The sequence below is a fragment of the Paramormyrops kingsleyae genome, chromosome 2 (assembly GCF_048594095.1).
Source record: "Paramormyrops kingsleyae isolate MSU_618 chromosome 2, PKINGS_0.4, whole genome shotgun sequence".
In the NCBI taxonomy this organism is placed as follows: Eukaryota; Metazoa; Chordata; class Actinopteri; order Osteoglossiformes; family Mormyridae; genus Paramormyrops; species Paramormyrops kingsleyae.
This window is the reverse complement of record NC_132798.1, coordinates 8936780-8961450: the sequence shown is the minus strand read 5'-3', so window position 1 is coordinate 8961450 and position 24671 is coordinate 8936780. Positions and strand designations below refer to the sequence as shown.

The 24671-nt window shown below is 43.0% G+C and overlaps 1 protein-coding gene across 2 annotated transcripts in view; it reads left to right on the top strand.

The window, feature by feature from the left end:
- Nucleotides 1-2963: 2963 nt before the first annotated feature.
- The window catches only part of LOC111838291 (E3 ubiquitin-protein ligase UHRF2-like), a 40127-nt gene continuing 18419 nt past the window's right edge, over nucleotides 2964-24671 (top strand). For both annotated transcript variants that reach the window (XM_023801131.2, XM_023801138.2), the window contains exons 1-3: nucleotides 2964-3217; nucleotides 9674-9934; nucleotides 16957-17237. In XM_023801131.2, the coding sequence (XP_023656899.2) occupies nucleotides 3065-3217; nucleotides 9674-9934; nucleotides 16957-17237 (695 nt within the window). In that variant the 5' untranslated portion in view covers nucleotides 2964-3064. The remainder of the gene's footprint in view (nucleotides 3218-9673; nucleotides 9935-16956; nucleotides 17238-24671) is intronic.

The window sequence follows — 24671 nt, the reverse complement described above, 5'->3', positions numbered from 1 at the left end:
TTGAATTCTCTCAGTTGCACAGAAGTCTAATCCATTTTATTGTGTACAGTTAAAATTTATACCTCACTAAACACACTGTATCCAAATTCAAGAGGTACTCTCAGTGCAATACTATACACTGTGCTATTTTATTCTTGTGTATTATGAGCAAATCATTTCAATTATTTGTAGTTAACCTGTGGAAAAATGCACTTTTAATCATCATATTGTTTAACTGTAAAGGCTTTTAGATGCTCCTTTGTAAATAAATGCAGTCAATATCTAAAATAAATACTGATTAACTCGGAATTAAGCAATTGACAAAAGTTGTTAAACACAGACTGCTTTGTCTATTTAAAAGAAGTCAAGAGATACAAAAGTTATATATAATGACCCTTGTAGACCTTGTATTCCTTTTTATTCACTATACAAATACCACTTAGATCTATTATAAGCATTAAACTGCAACTGGTCAATGACTGTAGATAAAATGCATAAGCATATATAACAATAGTAATAATAATCTTTTCATCATGCTGCACAGAGAGTAGCTTGCCTTGTGCCCCATGATATCTTGTGTAGGGACCAGGATAAGAGGTTTTGGATAAGAGGTTTTTGAATAGGTCAATATAATTATAATTTTTTTGTCCACTGCAACTTCTGTAATTGTTTTACATACCGGGCTGAGCAGCAGAGAAGCCTGTGGGTAGGAGGTGATTCTCCTGCAGGTTATATCCCAACATAAATACACTAATGCACTGTTTCCCAATCCGGTCCTCAGGGACCACAGTCAGTCCACGTTTTTGCTCCTTCCGGGCTCCCTGCCAGACAGTCCACAATTTGGCTCCCTCCCAGCTCCCGGAAACGTGGACTGTCTGTAGGTCCCTGAGGACCGGATTGAGACACACCACCTTTAACCTCACATGACTACCTTGCAGTGTGATGGGAATCCCAGATTAGTGGGAAGGAACGTGAAACACTGGGGGAACATGCAAAACCGGGGCCAGGATCCAAACTCAGATTCTGAAAGTGGGAGGCTATTCACTGAGCTGCAACCCTGCCCTTTACTTAATTAATTCAAGTTTAGTACCTTGCTGTTTTAGGGCACACAATGACCAGTTTATTGTCAATTCTCCTACTGACTCCCCTTACAGGAAATAAATTATACACTGTATTAATCAGATAATTACATGTTACACACGTTATGTATTGTGTTGTTTGGGTGGATTCATACACACTTCTCATACACGTACGACAAAACTTGTTTTCTACAAATAATGCAGTGGTACTTCCTGTAAAATAAATGGTCTATTATATGTTTTATTATTATTTTTTTTTTGCTCATTGTATATTGCTTTTAGTTTTCTTCCCCTGACATTTGCTAAAAACGCTGCACCTTCGTAGCGCAAGAACTCGGGTGAGCGTGAAAGTGTACTTTCCCCCTTACGGATGACTGCAGTTCTACATTTCGCCAGCTGGAGGCGGTACTTCTTCACTCAGTACCAAAACGCATAAAACACCGTCAGCGGTGTAATGCACCAATTACCCCCGAAAGGGGAAAATGCTAGTCGTCATTGCTTGAGAGTGCAACCAAGTGATGTATTTATTACAAAACAATGCACACTGGTAGGATGAGCGGGTTGGAAAATGGATGGATGCACAGTGTAATTTCATATCTCTAGTATCCAGTTAAAATAACATTTCTAATACTAATAACTCTATTAGTATATAAACAGAAAGCTATTGCTCATATGTAATAAACCAAAACAAATAACTCCTTTACAATTCCTTTGTGTAGATAAACTGCTGGCTTAGGACTTTCACACTTCCAATAGTCCTGTCTAGTCAATAACATGCCCACAGTGTTTATTCTCCAAATAAGAACTCTCTGAAGCGCTATAAACACTGAAAATCAACCACTTTGTTTACATGTAGGCGTCTCTTACTTTCTGTAAATTCCGTACAGCATTACATACTTTTTTAAAGGAGCAAGATCATTCAATATTCAAGTTATTTATTACTTCTTTATTATTTATTACAGTTGAATGATTTTTAAACAAGCTGATCTAAACCTCCAGGTAGTTGTAGGTGTCAGCTGAGACAATATTTAGGTCGTCATAGTCACACTCACCACTATCATTAGTGAAAGCGAAAAGGCGGCATCCCACACTAAGTGGAGTTTTATATCTGTGTGATTAATAGGAAGGAAGGATAAACCTTGTATAAAAGGAAGGACACACCTTTGTCCATTCTGGGTATTTAGCTGATTTGGACACTGTTGGAATCACCTGTAGAGATCGAAGCCTTAAATTAATCATTAAAAGCCAAATATCGTCATGTCCCTGATATATAAATCTATGCACTCTGCAAACAATTATGCGAATCCAACAGACAATAATCCACATTCTACACAGACTCACACGGTGCAAGGTTGCCATCGCTCACGCATCTGGCGTGACACTCCCGCTTTCAGACTCACACACACGCAAGAAATCTCACGGCAAATCTATATCATTCCATTAAACACAAAAGCGTTGGCGTAGTTTGCATACCCTACAGACTATTTACATTTACAAGGTAATAAAACTGTTACATACATGTAAGTGCGTGTGCATGCATGTGTGTGGCCTTCGAACTGAAAATCTCACTACAGCCAGCTGACCAAAGTTGGCAGCCCCGATGGTGGTGGTGGTAAACGGGATGTCTGGAGAAGGTGAACTGCGCAGGTGTTTTGCTACAGCGAGAGGTCTTTGCTACAGGACCGGCCTATTAAGAGCAGGACGGGGGAGTGTCCCGGAGCCGCCGCTAATGACGCTGAACGCCGCGGAAAAGGCGCCCTGTGTCTTTAAAGGCGCGTCCGCGCTGCGTTTCATTTCGCGAGACTTGCTTGGCGCCGCCGCCGCGCTCACGTGGGAACGCCTCCGGTAAACACATCGGCTGCTGCGCAGCGGCGGCCGCGCACGGCCATCTGAGCCCTCCTTCCTTCATCCTCTCTTTCCCTCCCCCCCACCCCTTACACACACACACACACACACCCCCTGCGACCGCCGAAGTGCTCGCCTGTTTTCGGCCGTCGAGGGGCACGATGTGGATCCAGGTTCGGACCATAGACGGGAAGGAGACGCGCACCGTGGACGATCTTTCCAGACTGACTAAAATCGAGAGTCTGAGGCTGAAGATCCAGGAGATATTCCGTGTCAGCCCGGAGAAGCAGAGATTGTTTTACAGGGGGAAGCAGGTAAGGACCTTGGCTTTTTTTTCTTGTGGGTTTGATTGCGGGGTTGTTTATCGGTTTATTTAAAATCTGATAGCTTTTATTTAATTTAAGCAACTAGCACGGCTGTCTGTCAGGCAGAAGGCTTCACGCTTCCTGTTATGATGGGGAAACATTCCGGCTCCGGTCCGCAGCAACTAAACGTAGCTTGTTAACTGGCTGCTTGTTTTTTTTCCTTTAATACTAGCAAAAACCTTCTCCGAGTGGGGTTATTCTCCGTGTTAATGCAGGCTCTGGGTTACTGCACTCCCCGTTTGCTCTCTGGCTTTGCTGCCAATGGTGGAAGCGAAGCAGACTCGTCTTTTCTGCCTCAACACGGTTAGTTATATGTCCGGAGTTGGCTGCCGGTGCGAGCAGGTGGACTGGCCGCAGAGCCACGTACCCGGCCAGGGACAGTATCCATCGGGGAAAGCGGTCCGGGACGTGGAGTTGGGGGCGCTGACAAGCGGCCGGCGGGCAGTGTTTTTGCGGCGAGGCTCTTCGGCTCTGGCTGCGCAGTCGGCTGCGGCTGCTCGGCGGATGACAGGTTCGCGGCTGAAAACAAAGCGCCCCGCCGCCTTTACCGTGTATAGGCACGCACACCCATCTGACTGGGAACGGGGTCTTAAAAATACCGTAAACTGCATACATTATGCGTGCATATTTATCTTGGCTGTGGAGGTAAACTAACCTGGAGAGTGGCTGCCTGGCTGGCCGTAGCTGCGCTGCCTTATCGGGCGGAGGTGTGTTCGGGGTCTGGCTGCAGCCCGCTGACACTCGTGGTGCCTCAAGCGCACATGGCACCTGGTTGCATCTGAATATCACTGACACAATACTGTTATTAATGTCATATCGCCGTCCTACTTTTAGCTGCTTGGGGATTTAACACATCGTCAACAAAGAACCTTATTTTTAACTGTTTACCATCTTCAAAGATAAATCCGTCTATATTCAAAAGTTGATAAAAGCGAATATGGCCTTTGTTTTTATATCATAACAAAGGAAAGTTTTTTTTGACTTGCTGCGAATTTAGTGAATTCTTAGTTTACAATCTCTTAATGTACAAGAGGTTTTGTGTCAGGATGGACTGGATATTGCCAGTGAGTGAGCTGTTCATTCTTATAGTAATTGTACAATTAAAGCTGTTCCATCTCTCAAGACAAAGTAGTGTCTTGCATTTTTTGAGATCTGATGTGGCAAGAGTACACCAACGTATTTAAGGGGGGCATGGTAGTATGAGTCACAGACGGTATTGTTTTATTTCCTCCATTATGTTGTACTAGTTACATTTATGTTTAATAATTCAGCCATCCTCTTAAATTATATGCCACAATATTTACAATGGAATCTTGTCAGTTACTGAAGGATCATTTCACAAAAATACCCGCTGTCTTTTGGCCTCGTCCCTTCATTTTTTCATAGAAATAAACAGTTGAACACAACACAGTATTTGTAAGTAATGCTATAGTGAAGGCCGGGTTTATGACAAACCTGGTCATCAGTATGGTGCTAGGTCTATAAAACAGCTTCTTGTCTTTGAAATATCATTCCATTGTGGAGTGGTGCGTGAAGAAGGGAATCGTAGCAAGCGAGTTGTATGGGGCTCGTTGCCTAGACAGGCTTGAGCAGCTAGGGAAATAGCTTACTTGTATGTGTATTATGTTTAAAAACAACAAGATTAATGATACTTTTCTGTAGGTGACTGGTGTAATATATTGCACACTTGTTAATATGACTCTTAATGTAATTACATTTATTTAGCCGATGCATTTGTCTCATGTAACATGCTAGTGAAGATGAGAGAAGAGGGTCAGTGACTCAGGATTAGCTGGGTTATGGGTCTTGATCAAGTATCAAGTGTTTTTAACGATTACTCTGCCTACCATGGGATTTGAATTCATGACCACCTGGACATGGGCACGGATCTTACTTGCCAAGATGCATGCCACCCTCATTAATATCTTAATATTTCAGAATTTACCGTATCTACAGGGATTGTGTGGAGTGCTACCCCTTTCTCTTTAACCTGTCTTCCTTGAAACGCTGATTCTGATGTAATGGAGTGAGCTGTAGTCTAACAAAGGCTTGATAATCAGGATGATCTGTCTTCCGCAGCTCAACGAAGGAAACAGTCCTTGAGGAGTTGTTTTTGTCATTTTCAAACCAGTGGAGAGGAAGTCTGTTGTATGAGGACAATTTGAATTTTATTAAGCGGTGAGGTTGGCGGGAGAACAAACGTATACTGACTTGGTCTTCCAGTTGAGTTGGTTGCCTGCGTCTCTTAATGAATATTCAGTTTGACTTTAAAGTTTGAAATGTAACACATGAGATTGGTGGCGTGGAGATGTACTGTCTGGAAAACAAGCCTCAAATTCACTGTCTCCCGCCATTTTGAGTGCCCCGCAGCTAAAGAAAACATTTACCTACACCATCATTGTTTAGAATGTAATCCGGCGTTGAACAATTGATTTTTTTTTTCTCCCCCAGCATAAAATATATTTTAGGGATGGTGGCACTTAACTTTGAGCAGTATTATAATCTGAATATTATACATTTCTAGAGCGTTGGTAATCTTGTCAAGTGATTCATTCACAGAAATCATTAGATTCAAAAACCCAAGTGAAGACTTTTAAGAAACTCAGCCCTAATTATTCAGCCTGAATACCCAGAATGGAAATGCTATTTTTTGAACTGTTGATGCTAATTTTATAGGTCTGTTTTTTGTTAAGATAACCTCCACTAACAATGAGCCATGTTATTTTATTGTCATAAGCCAGTGTGCAGTAAACATCAGTCTCTGTTTCTTAAGGGTATTTTTAAAAATGTAACCGCCATTGCATACGTATAATTTTTATAACTAATTTGAGTATTATAATAGAAGATAGCCTTCATACTGTCACAGTTTGTCAGCTATCTTGAATACTTTTTCATCTAATTGACAGGCCTATGAATTATTTAATTGGAAATATGTTTTTTTTAAAGTTAAAGCCTCTTATCTAGTGGAAGCTAGTAATGATTTTTTTGCTCTGAAATGCTCTGTCTAGTTAGTCCTGTAATAAACTTTTAGAAGACTTTTTAATCAAGCTGTTTTTTTTATTACATTTTATTTAAAAATTTAATACCATTTAATTATTTAATGTCAGCATCTGCTGCTGAGGTTTTAAAAAAAGGTCCTGGATTTCAGCTTCTAGCGAGTCCGTGTCATGGATCCGTCCTGTTCATGTAAAGCATCCGGTGATGTCCAGTTGCTTTAATGTAATGAACGCGTGGCGGGCTGACGCCTTCCGAAGGGGCTAATGTCACAGCTAGGGCCACAGTCGCTAATTGTGTTTTTTTCCTTCTTGGGGTGGAGAACTAGAAGCTGAAGCAATTGGTTGGTCTTCAGAATTAACAGTTGCCTTGGCTGTCGTGTTGTCGAACATATGGAACCTGAATTATTTTAGCATGCTATGATGACCTCAGAGAGAGAAGGCTACTGCCACGAGCAAGCTACTGAAAGAAGTTTTAGAGTATATCCTGCTGTACAAAAAGGATGCTCTCTGAGGATTGCTTGTGAAAAGAGAGGAAGACTGCTCAAGCCTCTGTAAATAGTCCTGTATCATCAAATTGTGTTACTGGTGCGGACCTTTCTCGCAGCCTGTTAGCTGGATGAAGATACAGAGGAATAAGACTGAGTAACAATCTGCTTGCAGGGTGCCGGTGTGGGCTGTGAGAAGCTGAGTCTCTGGGATTTTGGGCTCTGGGAAATCAGGGCATTTAGGAGTATGTTAGCTGGTGCAGGACAAGGACGTGAATCTCTTTTGGATCTCTCCTCGAAAGCCAGAACCCCATAATTAGTTGCTGAATATATATTTTGTTTTAGAGACTCAATTGATTTATTAATATTCTTTTTTTTTTGTCCTTTTATTTGTTGGTCTTGTGCAAAGAGGGGTGATATGTGGAGTGCTCTGAAGATATTGGGTTAAGCTAACTTCAGCCTGGTCTTTCCATTAAAACTGGCCTGATCTTTCCATGTTTCTTGCACCCGTTTTATGGTTTGCCCTGCAGTAGGCCTCCTGCATGTTTACCGTTCGAAGGCTCGCTCGCTCAGCTACTGCCTGGCTTTTCGATGATTTAGTGCGGTTCGGCAGCAGCTGCGCATACTTGGCTGTCGGGGACGGCGCCTGCATAACGGCGGCCGAGGGGGTCCCTAGGATGGAGCTGTCCTCTGTTCTCAGTGGATAACGTTCTCGAGCCTGTGGACCCAAAGGAAAATCCCTGGTTTGCTTCCCCACCCCCCACACACAGACAGTGTCTGGGAGCCTAGGAAGGCATGAATGCTTCTGAAAAATGACGTTCTAAGGAACTTTACGACGCCTTGCAGAATGTTTAAAAAAATTTTCCCCGTGGATGCCCAAATGAAGTTGGGCCGCTTCCTCGCTGGTCTGCGGCTGGTGTGTCCAGCCAGACTGCGCGCTGATCGCTGCCACTAATTTATGCTGAACGGCTTTCCTTCGCAAAGATTTTTTTTTCCCACTTTATCGCTCTACATGTAGCTTCGACATATCTCTCAGTTCACAGCCATTTTAGAATTCGGGGAGACCATGATTACGTTAATACATAACATGCCTTAGAGGAGTTTTCCAAAATGGCCACGGTGAAGGGGGGCGGGGGGTGGGGGGGTAACGTTGGGGTGGGTTGTACATGTTTCCATAGTAACATTTTTTTCCCGGATTTTTTTTTTTTCTTTCTTTCTCTTTCTGGAAATTGCAGCGCGACGCCCAGTCTGCTAGCATGTTTACTATTCTTCAGCGGAAGAAGGGAGTAGGAATGGTGGGGGCTGGGCCAGTCCAAGAAAGAGCTTCTCTGCTGAATTTTAATCTGTTCACTCTTCATTTATAAAATACATTCTTTACATGCTAATTGCAGTAGGGTGCACACTTCTTGAAATATCCACTGTGCCGGGAGCCATCAAGATCAATTCTTACCTTGATATTTGGCCACTCTACTATCAAACTGTATATATGTGTGGCACCTTGATTTAGTTAAATATTCATTAATATCTTTTTCTGTCTCGCAGTCTTTCCCATGCATATCTGTCGTTTATATTTGTATGTCAGGCACGTGCGGTACTTGCAGTTCTGCGTCATGCATAGTGCATGAAGAACGCTCTGTTTTTGCTACTACCTCTTCCCTGAAGGTTGTGTTCTGGAATGTTCTACTATTTATTTATCTCTCTGTTTATTTATTTTAAATGATGGTTGTTCCTTACCGATGGCTTATTTGAATGGCCTGTTCAGGATGGGCCATTTAAAATGGCTTGTCGTCCTTTTCTTTCCTTTTCAATGGAGCATCGTAACTGAGAATTTTGTGATTCTAGGTGTGTTAATGTGTATTTTAATGTACAAAAGTCTAATCATTTGTATCTACCTACAGGTACATTTAACTACCTAAAAAAAATTAGCTGATCACTGAAAGCCGTGTTTGGTTGCTACATTCTGTACAAATTCATATATTATCTAAGATACACATGAAATAATTTAATTACCTCTCAATGACCTGCAGGATGATGTGTCATCAGAGAAAAGTTGGATTAGTTTTAGACAGTTTGACATCTTGATAGGCATCACGTGATGTATTGCTTTCCCTTGGGGGTAAAAACTTTTGAGTGTTTTATTTTGTAGTATATGATGACTTTGTAAATTGCTGTTGTAAATGTGTGTAAGGTTAGGGAGTCTCTCTGTTTAGCCCTGGGGTGGGAATGCTCATTCCACGTTTCCTTACGTTACTTTGGCAAATGTCAGTTTATGCAGACTTTTTCTTTTGTGTCCCCTAGCAATGAGTTGCTGTTTTTTTCTTTCTTACTGGAATGTCTTTGCATACATAGAATGTTGCTACTGTTCATCTCCCACAATCAATGCCACGCGACTCTTGTGCCAGTAGACTTGTCTGATATCTGTTCGAATATGGGGAATACTCTTGATAAAAGCTGCACAATAATGATTCAGGAACTGAAAATGCAAAATTGCGTTGCCATAGGTACCACCTGTCATTTCCCCGGCTACACAATCAGCCCAGTTTGGTTATTTTTCAGCAAGCAGCCCCTCCTGCTTGTGCCCCTTTTTTTGAATGCACAGATTTTGCTGTCAAAAACTATGATTGGATGAAAGGCAGGAAATGGAAGGAGTAGCGTTTTACACTTGTTTTTAAGTTTCAGGCAAATATTTTATGAAGGAAAAATTTGAGTATAGCTTTAGTTATAACGATAAAAGAGCCAGTTGTTGCATAGTAGGTGCAGCAGTGGAGCTGCTCTGTTTCCTGTGTTCTGGTCCTGTTAGAATGCAGTGTGACTGGCCCAGCTTTGATACGCAGCCTATCTATAGAGCTGACATTTGGCAGTGAGAGCGTGGTGTGAAAACGGTCCTCTAACAGCTGCTGTCCCGTCCCATCCCGTCTCACCAGATGGAAGATGGCCAGACCCTGTTCGACTACAACGTGGGTCTGAACGACATTGTGCAGCTGCTTATCCGGCCTCGGAATGACACCACCGCCGGGCCGGCCCTTCAGGATGGGGGCGCTGTGGAGTCTGGGGTGGCACTGGCAGCTGGAGCAGCTCCTGTCGGGACAAACAGTGACAGCAATGGGGCTCGGCGTCCAATGGACTGTCAGCCGTCAACATCTGGCAACGTGACCCTCACTGAAGCACATTTTGGTACCTACAAGGTTAGTACAAGTGTGTGTGTGTGTGTGTGTGTGTGTGTGTGTTTGTGCCTGTGTGTCTTCTATATCTTTCTCTTCCTCAGTACAGATTTAGCTTACAATGTAGCTTTTGTAGCTACCTTGGAAAATTGCGGTTTTAGGTCACATTGCCATAACATTTTTAGGTTACTGTGAAAAGTAAAAATTTGAAATTGCTACAGTTTCATTGTTAAATATGTTTTCGTTTTCCTTTCGGTTTTAGTAGTTAGTTTCATTGAACCAGTCTTGAAATGGGCTATTTCATGGATGACAACATTTTATTTATTACTATGCTGGCCATGAATTTACTGGCAGGGAAACGGTCACTTGCTGGACATCCTCTTTCATTTCTGTCTTTCATGATTCAGTTTCTGAAACGGATCGTGCCGCCCTAAGAGCACCCGGCTGAATTCAGATTTCCGTTCACATCTTCGCTCGCGTGGAAAATCGCAGCCTGGTGCTGTGGTCCTGCGGGTGCCCAGGAGCACATTTCGATCCCGCATTGCGATGTGTCTGAAAGCTGTTATTTAAAGCATGCGCTTACTTTTGGAATACATTTAGTAACCGGCACAGGATTGCTGGCCGAATGGAGATTTTCTGGAAGGATGGTGTGCCGGGGTGCACTGGCTAGTCAGGAAGCGCCTCTGCAGTGTGATGTCGTCATTGACATCCGTTTTATAGCTGACCAATGACAACACTTATTTGAATACAGAACACCGCTGCTAAGCACCAAGGATGGCGTCAATGTTGACGCCGGGCTGTAACCATGGCGAACGATTGCTCTTTATATTGGATTCTTCGAGAAAGCTCTCTGATGGATGGCTTCCCACATTCAGAAGATCGGATCCATGCTGGATTAGAATACTTGCAAATAATTTGGTGTAAAAACAGGATTGGGCAGATTTGCCTCATTAATGACAGAGATGTGGAGTCAGGGCTTGTTATTGTTGATTTCCCCCTCCCCATCCAGGCTCTTATTTTGAGCATCAGGACACCGTTAGTGTGCAAAGAGCCCTCGCAAACCGCAAGATACTCTCGTGGCTGACCTAGTTTAACTGATTTAAATCGGCGGTGGCGGCGGGGGGAGTGGGTACAACAAAAACGATGGTGCTGTAACCATGGCGGTGCAGGGATACAAAAAGATTGTCTGCAGTTTTATTCCCAGTGGGTTTCTCTGATTGGCTTTATTATTATTATTATTATTATTATTATTATTAATAGTAGTAGTTGTAGTCGTAGTATTAGTAGTATTTTTTTAGCTATGTACACTCACCTAAAGGATTATTAGGAACACCATACTAATACGGTGTTTGACCCCCTTTCGCCTTCAGAACTGCCTTAATTCTACGTGGCATTGATTTAACAAGGTGCTGAAAGCATTCTTTAGAAATGTTGGCCCATATTGATAGGATAGCATCTTGCAGTTGATGGAGATTTGTGGGATGCACATCCAGGGCACGAAGCTCCCGTTCCACCACATCCCAAAGATGCTCTATTGGGTTGAGATCTGGTGACTGTGGGGGCCATTTTAGTACAGTGAACTCATTGTCATATTCAAGAAACCAATTTGAAATGATTCAAGGTTTGTGACATGGTGCATTATCCTGCTGGAAGTAGCCATCAGAGGATGGGTACATGGTGGTCATAAAGGGATGGACATGGTCAGAAACAATGCTCAGGTAGGCCGTGGCATTTAAATGATGCCCAATTGGCACTAAGGGGCCTAAAGTGTGCCAAGAAAACATCGCCCACACCATTACACCACCACCACCAGCCTGCACAGTGGTAACAAGGCATGATGGATCCATGTTCTTATTCTGTTTACGCCAAATTCTGACTCTACCATTTGAATGTCTCAACAGAAATCGAGATTCATCAGACCAGGCAACATTTTTCCAGTCTTCAACTGTCCAATTTTGCTGAGCTCGTGCAAATTGTAGCCTCTTTTTCCTATTTGTAGTGGAGATGAGTGGTACCCAGTGGGGTCTTCTGCTGTTGTAGCCCATCCGCCTCAAGGTTGTGCGTGTTGTGGCTTCACAAATGCTTTGCTGCATACCTCGGTTGTAACGAGTGGTTATTTCAGTCAAAGTTGCTCTTCTATCAGCTTGAATCAGTCGGCCCATTCTCCTCTGACCTCTTGCATCAACAAGGCATTTTCGCCCACAGGACTGCCGCATACTGGATGTTTTTCCCTTTGCACACCATTCTTTGTAAACCCTAGAAATGGTTGTGCGTGAAAATCCCAGTAACTGAGCAGATTGTGAAATACTCAGACCGGCCCGTCTGGCACCAACAACCATGCCATGCTCAAAATTGCTTAAATCACCTTTCTTTCCCATTCTGACATTAAGTTTGGAGTTCAGGAGATTGTCTTGACCAGGACCACACCCCTAAATGCATTGAAGCAACTGCCATGTGATTGGTTGATTAGATAATTGCATTAATGAGAAATTGAAAAGGTGTTCCTAATAATCCTTTAGGTGAGTGTAGATTTTCTGCTTTATAAATTTTAGACGATTTTTTGTGAACTGTAGTTGCTGTCATGGTGGGTGATGGGTAGAGTGTGGCTGTAATTTTAATTTAATTTAAGCAAAATTCAATTAAACAAACTGTGTTTGCTTCCTAATCGCGCACAGCTCTGCTGTCTATTAATGTTAAGTCTGTTGCATATCCAGTGTGTGTGTTTCTGGTAGTAAACATCTGTTGGCCAGCATCAGTGCTATTGAAGGAATTGCTTGTTGTATAGAGGTAGTGCTTCTTGTCCTTAGATGCTGCTGCTGCTGAGAAATGAGTGGAGTATCATAATCTCTTGCTGCTTGGTACCAAACCATGTATTGTATTGAGTGGAAACACCCAGTCTGCTTATCTACACTGGCCATCGCATTACTTGCACTCGTTTTGTCTTCCCCCTCCTTGACTGTTCATTGTCGCTGGCTTAATGTTATGATTTCGATCTCTTCACTCCTGTTTATGTGCCATTTTGCCACATCATTCATTGGGAATCTGTACATTTTCAAAAGTCGGCAATTTTCTTGGGGGCATTTTCTAAGTGTCCATTGGTCCTTCCTGGCCATATGCATTAGATCTGTACAGAGCAGGCAGATTGTCTTCCAGGACTCTTTCATTTCATCTTGGCATCGTTGTTGAAACTTTTGTGCCAGTAAGTACTGTACAGCTATTTCTCGTAAATCTGAAATGACTGTGAGGAACGCGTTGGGTTTTCTGAGCACCCAGGGATACTTATGTAGTGAGAAGGCATGAACGAAACCCCCTGGGGCGCACGCACACACACACACACACACACACACACACACACACACAGACCTGTACTCATGTCGTTTCTTCTTGTGGTCACAGGAAAAATGTCCCCATGAGGTCAAAATAACAGGTTTTTTTTTTATCACATTGTGGGGGGGATGCATTTGTTCCCCACAGTGTAATATATACATAACCACCCCCCCTAACCCTAACCCTAACCCCAACCCCCCCCCCACCACACACACACACACACAGCAGAGGAAGGCAGCATTCAAACCACCAACCCCTTAGGTGTGAGATGACAATGTTACCACTGAACCACCCCTGTCATTTTTATGCTGAAGTATGAGTGCTGTTGAAGGCAATGGCACTACATCTGGTTTCATTGCACAGCCAGGAGAGCTACTACTGCTGTTTTATATAAGAAAAGTAAAAGTACAAATCCACACGTCAGGTTTTTTAACGATATATTTAATGTGAAATGGGACATTATATTTTCTTCCTCTTTCTTCTAGTGGTGTGGCTTGGCATGTGTTTGCTGTCAATTAAACTAAATGACCTTTTGAAAGAATTTTGCCATTGATAAGGCCTCAGTTTATTTAGCAGAGCATGTCCAAATAATAATGTTACAGTTCAAATCACTGCTGAATTGTGGCTAGTAGGCTAGAGTGACAAACCTCAACTCTTAGAGCTCTTCTTTCCATCGTTCTTTTTATTCTCATTCTTCTGTATGAGCGTTACTCTACAGAGAGCACAAGCTGCCTAAGACGATGTGGAACAAATTTGATTTGCTGACAAATGACTGAATAATTTGGGCATTTGCAGGATCCTTAATCATGTTCAAATACCTGTCATGCAGATAAACCATAAAAAACCCCATGATAACGATGACCTGGTTTTGATTGATTTTATTTAATCATGGGCAGATTCTTTGTCCTTTTTGTGTGTTTTTTATATATATACCTTAATGAGAATGTTATAGCAACCTTGTCAGCTCTTGTTGGGTGTTTTGCGGAAACTAAAAGGCTATATATTTATATATATATATATATATATATAAAAAAACAACTGAATTGAACCTGAAGTGCGTCTCTGATGAAGCTGAAGCTAATTGACTTCGTGCTCAGCAGTCTGTCTCCTGTCACCACTTTGGCATGTGAAGGAGTGCCGAACGGGCTCATGATTTTAATCCCATCACTGACGTCGACCCGCCTCTACTTCATGTTTCCTTTCAATAAGCCATTTTCTTTTGTCACAAATGCGGATTCTCAGCCGATCAGTTAGACACTTTTGCTAGCTGGTAAGTAAATGCAAACGAATTCCACCAATACACGGACAGCGACGGTAATTAGGTAGAGAGTGTAGTATTCTGGCGATCAAGACAGAATCAGGATATGTTTGTAAATAAAAATCCCAGACGAATGGGTGAGTGTCATTCCCAGTCTTCCAAGCTCACAAGCTATTTACACAAACAACCCTCCCCCACACTTTTCAGAAGATGAACATCCCAAAAAAACAAAGCATGCTTGATTGTACTATCATGCTTTATCATTGCTTGCATGTTGTGTTCTCTGAAATCATTGAATATATTTTAATTAGCAAAATTTTGGTCATGTGACCTACAAGCTTTCAAGTCAAAATAGCCATATGAGTTGAGCATATATGCCATTGAAGAAGCCAGGGTTACTGTTAGATTCTTATAATATTACAACTTTCACACTACAAATGTGCTGAAAGAACCCTTTGTTAGCCTTTGGACAGGTATAGGTACATCTTTCTTACAAAAGGGTGACCATCAAGTTTTTGGTCTTGTTGATTGAGAAATTTCTGCTCTTCTGCATTGGAATGTTGTATGACATGGTCTGCTCCTGAGTTAGCGTCCAGTGGAGTCATCCACTCTGATGTGTAGCTCTTTCTTGCACTCATATTCTTTCCCATTTCTCTAAACCTAACTTTACACAGGATAGATACATTGAGTAATGGAGGCTTTATACATGTATAGTTCTACCAATACATCAGGAAAGGTAAAGTGAAACTGCCTATTTTAGTACTTCCACAAGCAAAATAAATGGTGTTTGGGAGGAATGGTCACTAGTCTACTCAAGACGTTGTAATACTGCACCAGTAGAGGGAGCACTTTTGTTTGCACAGCTACTTGGGTACAATCTAACATTCGAAGTGCAAGTGTCAACTACTGTGTATTACTATGAAATAAATAATTATTCTGATATATCCAGTCCTTGTCGCGATCCTAACTTCATTCTAAGAATATTCCTGGTCTCGGTTCTCTTGTTTCTGCATTTTTTTTGGGATATTTATCTTTTCAGCTTAACATCCATCCAATAGGACATGGGGCACAAGGAGAGGGGAACAGCCTAGACAAGATTCCAGCCAATCACAGGACATCCACATTACGTAGAATTTAGAGACTTGAAAATGTGGGAAGAAAGTGGAGTACATAGAGAAAAGCTGCCTGACATGGGGAGAAGGTGCAGACTGCACATGTCGAGTGGGGGGTTATTCAGAGACATCAGGCAGCCAAGCTACCCACCATGCTGGGGTTTGTGTAACATGCTAATTATAGTAATAACTTTTTATCATTAGATTTATTGGCACCTTTTAATGAAGTAGATGGGGGGAAAAAGCTACAGATGAATCTCTTTTGGAATCAGATCCGTACAGTTAAATCCTAGCTACCTCATATGAGTATTATAAGCAATGAACCAGTCAGAATGTGACCTACACAGGAACGCGATTCATGGAAACACCTGACGTACCTGTTAGCAATGAACAGGTCTTGGAATAAAAAGGTAACTAGAGGTCATTTTCTTAGCTAGCTTTAGTGACCATAAGTACAGTCATTCATCCATCCATCGTCGATCCATCCAGCCAACTGTCCAATCATCCATCCTTCCAACCATCCAACCATGTATCTTGTAACTGCTTCTCCTGGTCAAGGTTGGGCTACACTTTGGATGGGATGATAGTCCACTGCAGAGCACCTGCATGCACATTCACTTGCACAGTCATACACGATGAGCAATTTAGAGGCACCGGTGTGTGGAGTTTCTGTTCTCCCTGTCTCTTGCGGGCTTCCTCCTGCAGTCCAGAAACATGGTTGGTCTAATTTAATGTAAAAAAAAAAACACATGCATTGCATTCTAGTCATGATCATGCTGGTCAAACAAAACAGACAAAACGTGTTACTTTTTTCACCCAGAGAATTGTTTTGGTTTAGCATTGACTGTAAGAGCCTCTCAGCATTTATTGGTCATAGTCCAGGAATTAAAGCAGCTTCTCACCCTTCAGAATCTGGTGCAGATGAGCAGGTAGGCTTGTTTTTCCTGGAAGTGAAACCAGAGTCTGCGGCTGATGTAATTACCAGGAATTGTCCAGGTGTCACAGTGTGTGTCTGTGTGTGAGTTACATGCACAAGGTGGCACTTTTTGAGATGCTGGAACCACCACATGTGCCGCCGTCAATCATCCCATGATCAAAATCATTTAGCTCAGGCATCTTAACGGTCCTGAAGCTTACCAAAGCAGTAAGTGAACCGCACGACGCTGTCTGCTCGCTGTATGTATTCAGTTGCAGTCACATGATTCGCGGATTAGAGGAACGAGCTGTTAATACTGTAATGAGTAGGTGTACCTGATAAAGTGTCCACTGGGAGTATGTGCTTTATGGTGACCGACCAGTACGCCACTGCATGTCGTGCTGATATTTATATGTCCTGTTGACTTTCACAGATACACGAACTGGTGGACTGCAAAGACATCAGCATCGGCGCCTGGTTCGAGGCCACCGTCGAGAAGGTGACCCGTGGGCCCAGAGGGCAAAATGGCAGCGCCGGGATGTTGGGGAAGAGCGAGCAGCTGGGCAAAAGGACTAACGGCAGGCCTGAGGCCGAGCGCGGCCGGGCCGCCCTGGACAGTAACGGGAACCCGGTGGTGAACATGGGCGCTGGGCCCTCCACCTCGGGCTGGCCGGCCGGCGAGGAAGCAACCACCTATCACATCCGATACGACGAGTAAGTGCTTCAGCGAGGTGGCTTCCGGCATTTCTGGCAACGCCCCTCTTGTGGGATCAAGTCAGGCTTTTGTTCTTCTACAACCTGTCCTATGCTTATTCCCCTATGTGGTCCTTATGAGAACCATGTATTTACATGGCTGGGGTCACCACATCCATGGGTTTGGGTAAGTTTGACCCTGTCTGCAATCTTCCTTAAGGTTCAGGTGGTATTTCCTGTTTCAGTTTCTCAAGATTGGTAACGGCAGAAGATGGCAGCGGTCTCTCTAGGGTAGTGTTTCTGAGCCCGATCCTCCACGGCCCCCGGACAGTTCCTGTTTGCGCTCTGTCCCAGCTCCTTTCCAGGCGCTCCATGATTTTGGAGGGAGCAAAAACGTCGCGGTCTGGGGGTCCCAACGGATTGGTTTGAGAAACACTGCTCTCGGGCCGTAAATAAACATTCATGAGAGAGAGCTTGAAGACCTAAGAGCAAGCATTCCAGTTGAAGTACCCTTGGAATCTCTTAGGAAACAAACTATCTGTCCCCATCGTGCCCCCGTCTCCCTGTCACATCAGGATTTAGGTTTGAAGGGAAACCTCCAAAGGACTGTGAACGTGAAAAAAAAAAAAAGTGACATGTAGTTTGGTCGGATGGGATTTCCGAGAATTGCGTCAGGTCCTTTAAAGGACATGTCAGGATAGTTACTGAGTTCCTGCAGTGAGAAGGGATTCGGTCTCCGGTTGGCCCTGTCTCTCAAATGTCGAAGTGTAAATGACCGGTTGGCGGGGGAAACCGCAAACAGAAGTAGAGGAAACGAAGGAGGAGACTCACCTACACCGCTGAGTGCGAGTTTCTTTTCAGAACACTGTGGATCTTTAATACTTGGGTTAACTGTGCCTTTAAGTAACATGTTAAAAGCCTATTGCTTATCGATGGTTACTTTCAATATTCTTATTTTTTAAATATAATTAAAAAATAAAAAAGCATGTCTAGAAAAGGAAAAGTCATTTAATGGGATGTAATTGTCAATGTGCGTCATTGAAACCAGGCAATGTGAATTGTTAATTTTTATTTCCTTACAAACTATCTCATTAGAGATATTGGTGAAGGAGGAGAATAGGTGAAGAGGATGATTAAAAATTTATTACGAATAAACATTAGGCCATTCTCTTGAACTAGCAACATTTTGAATTCTTGAAGTAATTCTTTCCGCCAGTGATGCTGTCTTTGGAATTCTCAGTGTGAATGCTTGCAGTGTGCGTGTACTGAGTTCTCAGTGTGAATGCTTGCAGTGTGCATGTACTGAGTTCTCAGTGTGAATGCTTGCAGTGTGCATGTACTGAGTTCTCAGTGTGAATGCTTGCAGTGTGCGTGTACTGAGTTCTCAGTGTGAATGCTTGCAGTGTGCGTGTACTGAGTTCTCAGTGTGAATGCTTGCAGTGTGCGTGTACTGAGTTCTCAGTGTGAATGCTTGCAGTGTGCGTGTACTGAGTTCTCAGTGTGAATGCTTGCAGTGTGCGTGTACTGAGTTCTCAGTGTGAATGCTTGCAGTGTGCGTGTACTGAGTTCTCAGTGTGAATGCTTGCAGTGTGCGTGTACTGAGTTCTCAGTGTGAATGCTTGCAGTGTGCGTGTACTGAGTTCTCCGTGTGAATGCTTGCAGTGTGCGTGTACTGAGTTCTCCGTGTGAATGCTTGCAGTGTGCGTGTACTGAGTTCTCCGTGTGAATGCTTGCAGTGTGCGTGTACTGAGTTCTCCGTGTGAATGCTTGCAGTGTGCGTGTACTGAGTTCTCAGTGTGAATGCTTGCAGTGTGCGTGTACTGAGTTCTCAGTGTGAATGCTTGCAGTGTGCGTGTACTGAGTTCTCAGTGTGAATGCTTGCAGTGTGCGTGTACTGAGTTTACTGGCCTTCATTATCTTGCAGGGTCTCCACTGGTAGCATTTCTCCGTGGCAGCCTGCCACACCAAAATAGTTTCCGCCACTGCAAAAAAAAACATCCATCCACCAATCCAACACCTTGGTGACTCACTAGGGAAGCCCGATTCCCGCCCCACCCCCCGTGCACAAATTATGGAATTCAGTTAGCTAACAGCACTAATAGGCTATGTTACGCTGTCATTAAGCAGACACTCTAATTTAACTCTAACATAATGAGCTCACGCAGGTATTTTCCAAGAAAAGAAAAACAGACATGGCAGGTAAACAGAGCAGGCATTTCGTTCGGTGGGGGGGCGATGACGATGCATCCCTCTCCTAACTCTCTTAAACTCCATTCACACACACACTGAAACCCACTTATATATCACAATTTTACCATTATGCTATCCTGTGGAAATGGGAGCAACCCAGTAAAGTTTACCAGTTAATCTCTCTCCTGACGACCTAGTAACATTTGTGGTACCTTTCTGATACTGCTCCAGTTTGAATGCGAAACTGTAACAGATTACCATGTTTGTCACTATGTCACTACATTTGCCTCGTTTCCACCAACATGGTGCCGGTGCCGGGCTGGTTCTCGCTTTGTGCCTTTTGAGTACCTGCCCACGTATCCACCAGTTACAAAAAAGAACGGAACAGAAATGTTGCGTAGGCAGAAGTACAAGTAAAGAAAAGGTTAATCTGCATTTTGTTGTTTGGATTTATGTTGCGGTTTTGGATTTTAAGTTTTTATAAGCTGCTGAACTGAAAAAAAAAAAATCTGACTCGTTGCGCCCTTTTTCTATTGCTTATATCTACTTTTGGCTCCGTAAAGACTTCCCATCTGGGTGCGTAAGTGAGTTTACTCTCAGTTGCTGTTTTACCGTTGTCCTTTTAAGGATCGCACAATAAAAACTTTGCTGTCCGCCTCATGATCTCTTCACCATATTTTATTTATTTGACCTGTGACATAGCCAGCAAATCGATCCTTCGTTTTTCACAAAATAAAATAAAAAAATGATGTAACATTATTCTGCTAATAAGCTGGCAAGTTGTTGCACTGCTGGCACCGGTGATATTAGACTAAACTATATTGGTTATGGATTGAAGTTTCCAGGTATGCAGAAGGTTTGGACGTGATAGTCCGTCCTGCTTTCGCTGATGTTACGGCGCCAAATTCTGAGCCCAGTTTTTTTGTGGTGGTGTGCTGGAGCTGTTTTTTTTTTTTTATTTTTTTAATCTAGGATCAGTTTTTTGTGGTGGTGACACACGGAGCCAGTTCCAGATTGGGGAAAAAGTTCGGCACCGGCACAAGCACCGCACTGGTGGAAACGAGGCATTGATATCAGTTGGGAGTACACAACACCTGTTGTTTTATCATTCTGGCGGAATGAGAATTTATCTATCCCATGTTGTTTTTACCTGATACATTAACGGGTTTTCTATGTGAAAGGGGGCCACACACACCGAGAGGGAGTCACTTCCCACAACAAACCTGCTAAGTTTGATTGAGTCACACATAGATATGCTGTGTAGAGTGCAGTTAGGCTGGGTCACATTCACAGTTAGGCTGGGTCACATTCACAGTTAGGCTAGGTCACATTCACAGTTAGGCTGTTATATTGTTGAGTGAATCACCAGAGACAAGCAAACTGTTAAGGACTTAATTTAGCAACCGTGAAAGAAAACATAGTTACATAGAGATAACTAGCCTATATTAATTCATATAATTATAAAGTATTTGTTTGCTTGTTTGTTTGTCCACAGGGGACATTGTTTTTTTTTTTTGTATCCACGAAACGTGTCAGATGGGAACTTAACATACCCAGCAGAGATGTTTGTGCTTCTCCAGGTTATTCTATAATTTAATCAGGGCTGAAGAATGTTTGCCTGCACTGAACATGGTCCTCAGTGTATACCAGTGTTCCAGTGTACCATGGTCCTCAGTGTATACCAGTGTTCCAGTGTACCATGGTCCTCAGTGTATACCAGTGTTCCAGTGTACCATGGTCCTCAGTGTATACCAGTGTTCCCCAACACAGTCTTTAGGGAGCCACAGTCAGTCCACGTCTCCGGGTCCCCGAGGACCGGATTGGTGTATACCAATGGTGTATACCAATGGTGTATACCAATAGCACCAAAGCAGAATACATGTGCAGGTACCATCATTAGGGGAAGCATCAGTCAAGTGAAGGGGGCCAATCTCAGCAGCATACACTTCTTTTGATTAGGTAGTTCTTGAGGTACAGGTCACTGTGTTGTGTATGAGAACTGGAACAACTGTTTCCTCTGAGGTCAGCTGTGTGCAACCAACATGGGACACCAAGCCCTTTGTTACTTCTGATGTGACCCCTTGAAATATGGTGGTTATAGAAGAGAACCTGATATGACACTGATGTATTTTGAGATTAATGCCGGGGTGACTGCCGGGATATCAGTTAAAGGACAGACAAACCCTGAATTACCTTCAACAATTCATTGTGTTATATGATGCTGAGAAAACAGATCCCTATCATCTGTCATATTAACATCTGATTTTAACAACATAGTTTTGTTATCATGGATAATTGATACGTTTACCCATTCCATTCAAAATTCCAGATCATAATCCTATAATCAAAATAACGATAATGATTTTTACAGTTTTCACGGACACCATGGATCGTTACCATGGATAATTGGTTAAACCCATTCAATCCAAAGTTCCAGAACATAATCAAAGATCAAAGCAACTGAATATCTGTGTGGTGCCTTAATGAAATGAAGCATCACAAGTGATTTTTTTTCCCCCTGTGGTTTCTAATCTGTTATAGCTGAAAATGCTCTAATAAACCAAACTAATATTACAACCTTAGACAAGCACTAAAAGAAGAGGGTTATTTGCGGGACTGAAGACTTCATTCGGATACCCAGTTTGTCTTTGTTGTGGTATCACCTCACAATGACAGAAAAATATTACAACATGATCATTTGAATACAGACTGCCCTGTCCTCCTGAACCAAGTATGTTTTTGATTGACAGCTCCCAAAACCTCAGTATGCATGGTGGTAACGGTGTTACATGGATCTAGATGACAGTTTATTTGACTTCAATCCTCAGAGCATTTGTGAAACAGGTCTCAAGTCCCTATGACGAGTTCCTCTTCTATCCAACTAGCATGCATTGGAAGACGTCCTTTTGTAATGCTGCCAGAACAAACCCAGACAGTCTGACACATGTTGGCTCCATGCTATGTTTCTTCCAAGGTGTCCTACTTATTTGCTAAGTTTGTGCAGCCTCCTCGCAGGTATTTTATCTTCTGTGTTCATTTTGAATCCCAGCCAGTCCTAGAGCAAAATGGCTGTGCAGTGCCAATTTTTGTCGGAATTTGAATGTGTAAAAAGTGAAAATGAGGTGAATATCATTTATCTGCTTTAATACTTACATCTGGTGTGTGTGTGTGTGTGTGTGTGTGTGTGTGTGGGAGTGTATGTATATATGTGCCCTGCAATAGAATGGGATCCCGTCGAGGGCGTACCCGTGCCTTGGGCCCTGTCCAAACCCCCCCCCCCCCCATGACCCTGGCCAGAATTATTGGTTGGAAGTTAAATGGATGGCGATTTACATGCCATGTTGTGATACTTCTACAGAGGCATCATCCATCCAAACCGTTATTAACAAAGCACAGAATGCTAAGCTGGGTATTTGCCTAAGTTGAAGTTGCCTTAATTGAAGTACATCTTTGTAACAGGAATACAGAGTGAATGAGGGGGAAGAAACCCCACGGATAGCCACAGCTCGAGCCATGACATGAAGGCATCATGCTGGCTCCCATCTCTCTCTCTTTTTTTTCCCCCTGTCGTCCAATCAGCTTCTCTTTAAGTGCCGTTTCATTAGTTTAACAGTGTAGAGCAGCTGACCGTCATTAATGTGGTGAATTGATTGTCACAGGACTAGAAGGCAGGCAGAATACGATATCTACAGAGCAAAGCACAGCCCTGTGCCAGTGAGGGAGAGCCAGCGAAGGGCCCATATTCTTTTATATTGGTCTTTTATTGGCCTCTGGATACTTACTGCAAGATATGAAACTATTCTTGATTCAAATGAAAACTCTGCAGTAATCTTTCCATGGCAATTCATCGGTTTCGCTAAGACGGCCACCCAACTGTGTTCGATGATGCAGTGTGCCGGTCGCACGGCCTGCATCTGGAGACAGGCCTTGTTGAGGGATGACCCCCTTCACGGCAGTCTACATTCCCCCAGGCTTTCCTCCTGTGTTTCGCTACTGTCGTCAGATCTTTGTGGGCAGAGCTGCGTTTCTGATCTCGATGGCTTCCACTGGCAGAGGAGCCGTGACCAAGAAGATGGAAAACTAGCCCTAAACAGCTCAAGTTCAGCAGGGTTTTTTTTTGGGGGGGGGGAATGAATAGTTTTGGGGAGTGGAATGTCGGTTTTTGAAGCTTTCTTACTCCCTTGTACCATGACGACTTGCATCTTTCGTCTGCCATATTTGTTCTCACTTTATGCTAAAAGCCTCGTGCTCTAGTGTTGGTTGTCATGGAAACAACAATTTTATGGTTGCTAGGGAGAACTTGGTTCAATGTACTCATCTTCGTTGTGATTCTTGGTATGAGCTTTTCTTCAGTGAAACGGCTTTCTAGGGCAGTGTTGGTCAGTCACTATGCCAGGGTGCATGTCACATGGTTACGGTCCCCATAAGGCTTGTTAATTTCTTGTTAGTTAATTAAGTGATTAGTGGCTGCAACTTTCAGGATCACAGTCCGGTCAGTTGTGCTTATCTGTCAGTTAGATTTATGAATGATACACAACTTGAGATGGTTTGCTTAATTTCAATAAAGGAGTGAAGAGTTAAGAGGAAGCCATCAGATCTGGCAGGGTCAGTATACCCCTGATCCTGCATTTTCTAATAATTAAAGTTGTCATGTAAATAAACAACTTGAGGAAAAATCTCTGAGGCCTGCATTTTATGCATCTTATGGTGAGGTTTGTAAAGCTGCATTCCTTGATGGTTCTGACGTGGAAGGAGATGGGTAGTGTGTGTGATGCCCAGTGTCACCGCGCCGCAGTACCCATACAGAAATGCAAGCTAATGTTAACGTTCATCCACTGTATAATTTGTGGACAAATTTCCATGGTGCATTTGTACACGGGCAGCTTTGGCCAGTTTGAGAAACCTGTCTGCCTCAGCCATATGTCTTTTGGACTTGTGGGAGGAAGCTGGAGTATCCGATGGAAACCCAAGCTAACAAACAGATCATGCGAACTCCAAACACACGGAGATCAAAGTCGCAGCCTTGATGCTGTGTAGCTGTGTGGTTGCAGGGTCACCTCATAAGCACATTTACCCCCTTTGGAAATATTTAACTCTTCTAATCTTCATAGTGTTTTAATGCGTTATATGGAAATGTTTGGTCCATTTAGCAAAATGTGAATCACTGCACATTTGGGTGCATTACTAATAATTCCAAGTGACCTGATAACTCATGGGAGTTTTAATTGCACAAAAATGTTCTGAGGGCAGAAAGAAAAATGATTG